General features: G+C 41.0%; 1 protein-coding gene across 1 annotated transcript; it reads right to left on the reverse strand.

Annotated features, from left to right (window-relative positions):
* On the reverse strand, window positions 1-3,188 carry odc1 (ornithine decarboxylase 1). The gene is made up of 9 exons (XM_030775933.1): window positions 3,087-3,188; window positions 2,625-2,798; window positions 2,231-2,403; window positions 1,917-2,133; window positions 1,626-1,709; window positions 1,324-1,486; window positions 1,109-1,224; window positions 627-841; window positions 1-139 (listed from the first exon to the last, which is right to left on the reverse strand). Exons 1-9 carry the CDS (start codon window positions 3,186-3,188, stop codon window positions 1-3), a joined length of 1,383 nt encoding a protein of 460 aa, XP_030631793.1.
* Window positions 3,189-6,554: the final 3,366 nt, after the last annotated feature.

Raw genomic sequence — 6,554 nt, forward strand, 5'->3', positions numbered from 1 at the left:
TCAGAGCACGTGGGTGGCATGGGGTTTGGTCGGCAGTTCCAGGCTGCTCTCGCGGCCACAGTAAGATGGCATGTTGCCCGTGCCCTGGTCCTCAGCAACAGTGGGCAAACCCTGGGCAGTGATCTGCTGCATGCACTGCCTAAATTTAGAGAGAAAGAGTGTCTGTGTGAGAGGACATTACTCAGTAACAAACTATTCAGTGATTCATCGTGTATCAAACAGGTTTTAACTTTCATACGCTGAATATGCCACCAGGCCAAACGTGTCTTATTGCGTATGATCGCATGGCATTTGAAACAACAACAACATTCTCAAATATTAGTGTGTGGTTTAACACCGATTAAGTAAACCAAGTTACAGCTGATGGGAGAGTATGTCCTGCACAGTAATCTAATGGCTTTATGACACAGATACGAAGTGTTTATAACAGCGTTCACATCCATGACTTATGCCTATTTGTGGGTTTTATCAAAGCGTTTAACAATGTTCTTACAATTTTTATAGGATTGTCATAAATCCAAATTTAGCACTCAGCAAAATTCTCCAGCGGCTTTTTTTTTTTTTTTTTTAAACAGTAAAAGAGCGGTTAGTGCTGTAGTGAAAATAAGACGATCTCTGTGACTCACCAGGCAGCCCGGGACATGATATAGTGAATGTCAGGTTTCTGGAAGCCATTGAAGGTGGAGGAGGCAGCGACAGTATAGGCGCCCATGTTCTCAAACAGCAGCCAGTCTCCAACCTGCATGTCAGGCAGAGCACAGAGCTCCACAATCCGGTCCAGCCCATCACAAGTGGGACCCCACACACTGCACGGGTACAGACGCTCATCTGGCTTTGGCTTCTGCACAAAGAGAAAGAGAGAAAGAGAAAGTGAGAGAGAGAGAGAGAGAGAGAGAGATTGTCATCACACCGAACAAGAGCAAATGTGCTTTAGACATCACACAGAAGAAAAAGGTAAAAGTAGATGATGTTCAGATTAAAAACACTGACATAAATATAATGTCTTTTTGAGAGTAATACAGCATTTGCTTATGAGGAGGGGGAAAAAAAAGAGCCCAAAGGCCCTGCTGAGACCCAGGTCAGTTCTGTGTATTTTGTGCAGTCTTACCTTGTGTAGGGTGGGTGTGACATGGGCATGGTCATACAGGATACAGTTGAAAGATCCATAAACTCCATCATTGACATAGTACATCAGGGTTCTGTCATTGGTGCCATCGTCCTCTTCTGTATGGGCCAAACATATGGACAACCTCAGTCTTTAAACTCTTAACAAAAAAAAAAATCCTCATCAATATAAATGACATGTCCTAAAACTGCTCTCACCGTCAGAGCCAGACTGCTCCTTCATGATGACCTTCTTGGCGATGATGTTGACGGCCAGCGTGTACGCCGAGGCCACGTAATAGCGTCCTGGCTCCGAAATCACCCTCACCCCAGAGTCTACTGGGAAATACTTATCCAACGCAACGTTGATCACTGCAGCAATCTGAGAACACAGAGAAAAGACAACTTTCAGATTTACTCCACACACCAGATGGCTTCATAAATCACATCTATATTAAATACATAATATGTTCACTACTGTTCATTCATTATTTAACAGATTGATTAATGAAGAAATTTACCTCCTCAAACTTCAGTTTGGTATCTTCAGATCCAGGGAAGCCTCCACCAATGTCCAACAGTGTCATGTTGAAACCCAGCTCGGCCTAGAGAGGGATTCAGAATTTATAATATAAACCTTGGCTTACAACTCTTAATGTTCACTCTTGTTACACCAAAACTTGTGTATCGTTTTCAGCAATGTTTTCACAAAACAGCGGTGTACATCTTCTTTAATGACAAAAATAGAGAAATCATCTTTGTCTCTTTAACCTGACTAAATGTCAACATGCCATGGTCCAATGGTCACTCACCCCCATGTCAAAGACACAGCGTGCATCCGAGATGGCCTGGCTGTATGTCTCTGGGTCAGTGCAGCCACTGCCCACGTGGAAACTGACACCAATAACGTCCAGACCAAGGTCCCGCGCACGTTCCAACAGCAAACGGCTGCTCTTCAGCGTGGCTCCAAACTTCACGCTTAGACGACAAACCGCCTTGGAGTCATCTGTAGCGATACGAAGCACCAGCCTGCACAGGAGTCAGTGACCGAGTGTTTAGAATCGCTGCATTATGATCACTTTACAAGCCAGTAATCTACAATAACTATGCAGTCTGCTTGACTCACTTGGCGTTGTCATGACTACGTGCAACCTTCATGAGCTCCACCTCGCTGTCAAAGGTCATCATCTGTACCCCGTGTGCGGACGCATATTTAATCTGCGAGACCTGCTTACAGGGGTTAGCATAGATGATCCTGTTTGGGTCCACTCCCACAGACTGTACAAGCTGAATCTCAGTCTACAGAGAGAAAAAAAAAAAAAGACATTAATACAGAGACCATTCAAGCAAGTACAATGAGCAACGACATCATTAAATGTTTTCATTAAATAACACGTTCATCATTAAATAGCATTTCATTTGAGTCCATTACGCAATAAAATGACAGAAACTTGAGCTTACTACAATCCAAGACCTTCTAGTGAAATAACCAAGGTTCGTTAAGACACACATGTACAAACCTTGCTTGCACAATCGAAACCTGCCCCCAGTGACGCCAGCGTCATGACAACGGCCTTGCTGTCATTGCATTTGACAGCATAGAAGGGCGTGATGCGAGGCAAAACACGGGCCCATCGCAGGTGTTTCTTCAGAACATCGCCCAGGTCAGCCACATAGAATGCATCTTTATCATCCTAAAGAGTGGGAACGTGAGAAATTAGAATAAACAAACATAAAGACAAACGTCTCAGCTACTAAGGATGAAATTGTGATTCGTGAGGGGATGCTAAATATGAGAAATAGGCTGTACATGGTATGAGCAGGAGTAAGACTCAAACATGCTTTGAAAGTCAAACAGAAATGAAATGAAACATGCTTTAAAATAAGACTGAACCGAAATGACAATTTAAACAAACTCAAAACAACTGAAAATCGAATGAGACAACAACATGAGAGGGCAGAGATAGACGGCGAGAACTGACCGACAGGGATGATTCGTTGATCTTCTGCTCCACGATGTCACGGGCACAGAATCCTTCCTCCAGGAAGGTGAAGTCAAAGTCAGCAGGAGTGAAAGCTTTCATGGTCACAATTTCAAAGACTTTGTTTCCACAACAAGCTTTAGAAAAGAAAAAGAGAGTGTTACACTAATCATTGTCTCACATGGATCGTAAACTCTAGAGTAATGTTTTTTGTTCAGATCCGGACAGGAATGCAAGCAAATCTCAGGTAGTTGCCACTATGCTCAAACACCTCAGCTATAAACTACTAAGGAGAAGTTTTCATTATGTCCCAACTACCTTTTGCTAAAGTGCTGAATCTGATCATTACTATGATGACATTATTAGGAACAAAGGAAACTTCCACAATGGTTGATGTCACAATGTTGATGGCTCAACATACTATGCAGTTGTTTTCAAACAGCAGTCCAAGAAGATGTGCTTAATTTTAATATATCTGTGGCTCCACTGTTATAATGTATGATGTTTTATATAAATTGTAAGTATAAGTGCAAATAAAATCAGCTAAAAATAAGATGCAAGAAACAAAGATGTATTTCAAACTCACTTTGACACGAAAGAGATGAAATTAGAGAATGCCTATCAAGTGTAGAGCAGCCAAGGCGGTTCTCCAGTGAAGTTGAATCCTTTCAGATAAGCCTCAAGGCCAGGGCCTACAGAGCAGCCAATGTGAGCTTTTCTCAAGCGGTTATTCTGCAATCAGACATAGGCAGCGCAATGAGTAAAAACAGACAGTTTACACGATCAGATTACCGAATAGAGCCATTTGCTTTGAGGACAGCAGGATACGTCATCACTAATCGTCAGTTCAAACTACTTCAATGACGTTTCCAGAATCATGTAACGTCGGGGGGAGGGGTAATTCCTGTAACATTATTGGATAAAAACACATCAAACGTTTTTGAACACGCAAAACGAATGGAAAATTTCCATACTGTCAGAATTTGGAAATATTTAATCTGTGACAGTCACCTCCCCTCGGCCCATTTCTACGCACACGCGGCCGGCTGTTACAAAAGCCGGTTAAGAAAGTACCACCCCGCACAGAGGGTGGGCAAGAAAATACGATAGCCAATCAGAGGACAATTTGACAAAGAAGACTCACTACACCATCAACAAGAACCAATCGCTAAATCCTGACGTATGTCTTTTACCCAATTTAAACCAATGGTGTCGACCTCATGCCGTGACAAAGTTCAAGTCGAGATATACCAGAAAAGGCCCACATGCTACTTTAAGCACGCGGCCCAGGAAAGTCAAAATCACCGAAATGGGAAGAAATGTTGCCCAAGTCTGTTTTTTAGAACTTTTAATTTAAGACCGTCGTTCTATATATCGCATACAAATCCCAATCATTAGTGAGTACTGACTGAAATCAGTACATCACCAGCCATCCACACTCAAAATCCAAAAAGGGTGACGTTATCAAAGATTCTCAGGTCACGACGGCCAGTGCAATCGATCCAAAACCAAAACTGTGTTTCCAGTCAACAATAAATAGATAACGGTTGAACTGTCCATTGTATTGTAAATCTAAAAATGTGATTCACTAGCAAGTGAGGAATCTTTTAGTTCCTTGCATAGCCGATAGACAAATTACTTGATACAAAAAAATCGAACGACGGCTGCTACTTCACGGAAATGTTCTTTGAATGAACTTACTCAGTTAACTGTCTGACAAACACTGTTGATTAACATGGCGAGCTAAAGTATACTAAAAAGCTACACTAGATATTCTGAAAAGGTCTTCAACCCCTTCAGTTTAAATAACTCTACATTTCTATAAAGAAAAAAAAGAATTTCAGCTTACGCCAAACACTCACCTGTAAAAGCATTTACAAAGAGTTTTCCCATTAGATGTGAATCTTGGAAATAAAGGTTCCTAACGTCTCCTCGCCTGGACTCCCTCGTCTTTTCTCCTGACTAACTGTAACTCAAGTAGGAGCCGGTAACGGAGCCAGCTCTGTATTTATAGGTCTGCGGTTTCCATGACAACGCACCAGCTGAAACCGGCCGCAATTCCATGTGCTAACCGGTTTGTTCTTGTTACCGGTTCCACACGAGCAATGTGTTGCAAGTGAGAAAATTCTAAGAAAGACAGATTTTTTTTAAAGATGCAATTTAGCATAACGCAATCTACGGAGAATGCATTACCAGTTGAAGATGACAGGAATCAGTGCAGAGAGAAAGAGCTTCCCTGATCTGTAGGGCAATAATTCTTCGGTTTTATACAACTTCAGTATGAAAAAGAAAAGAAAAAAGAAAGTGGCCCTTCAAGCGTATCTCATTTCCCCTCCTGAAAAAAGTAGTATTGATAAGTATCCCTGGGAGCAAACTTTAATGAAAGTTCTTGTTTGTTTTATGTGACAGTATGTACTTGTTTTTATGTTTTTGTTAGTTTCACTTTAGTTGGTGCGAAAGTCATTTTTAAAGCCATTGACAATTATATTACAATTCTTAGATACTACCATAATAATAATAATAATAACCCTTAATTTGAGGACTATGTACGTTTCATTTACAGTCACATACACCTCCCCTGACTTCAGTTTATTTGATAGTTCCCCATTCACGCAGGCTACTGGCCATACATTAAAAAAAAAAAGAACGAGAGAGAGAGAGAGAGAGAGAGAGAGAGAGAGAGAGAGAGAGAGAGAGAGAGAGAGAAAACTGCTATTTCTTCACTAGAACAGGATATTGTCTAACATTTGGAAGTGTCCACAACATTTGGAGAGCCCATGCGTGGTGGGAAAGGACTGAAGAGACTAAATGCACATCCCTCATTTACTCAAACTGTTAATGTAAACTTTTCCTCAGAGTACTTAGATCTTTCCCTCAGCACCTGAAAGAAGGGAGTGTTCTTCCCTGAACTGAGTAATACCTGTCATGACTCATCAGGATCACGTGTTTCTGAATTCATCACGTCGTCACCAAAATTACAGTTTGAACATGACTAAAGATTCAGTGGCACCTCTAGGTGTAAAACCAGTTAGAATCAGTGTAAACCAGTAAAAATGGTTTCCCTGTGTTTCTGTGTAGAGCAGACCTATGCTCAGATATATTTGGGAAATCCGAAAAAAAAACCTAAGGCACACACACAAACAAAAAGATTAAAATGAAGAAGATCTTCAAACATTAATATCCAGAAAATATTTTAAAAGACTCAGGTTTGCATTTGAGGTGATTTATGCCCTGAATAACCACATAAACTACAGTCAGTACATCTGTTAGTAAAGCTGTTAATGTTGTCCTAAACTTTCTTCCTTAAAAGAGAACTTTTGTCAACTTCATACTAACGAAATTGTACAAATTATTAACAATATTCAGAAGACCTGTCTTGGTGGAAAATAATTAAGTTTGCATCACGCACTTGGTAGATGTGAAGTCTGTGTTAGCATGTCCTTATCTGTCTGGCACAACTATCTCATA

The sequence above is a fragment of the Chanos chanos genome, chromosome 1 (genome assembly GCF_902362185.1).
Source record: "Chanos chanos chromosome 1, fChaCha1.1, whole genome shotgun sequence".
Lineage (NCBI taxonomy): Eukaryota > Metazoa > Chordata > Actinopteri > Gonorynchiformes > Chanidae > Chanos > Chanos chanos.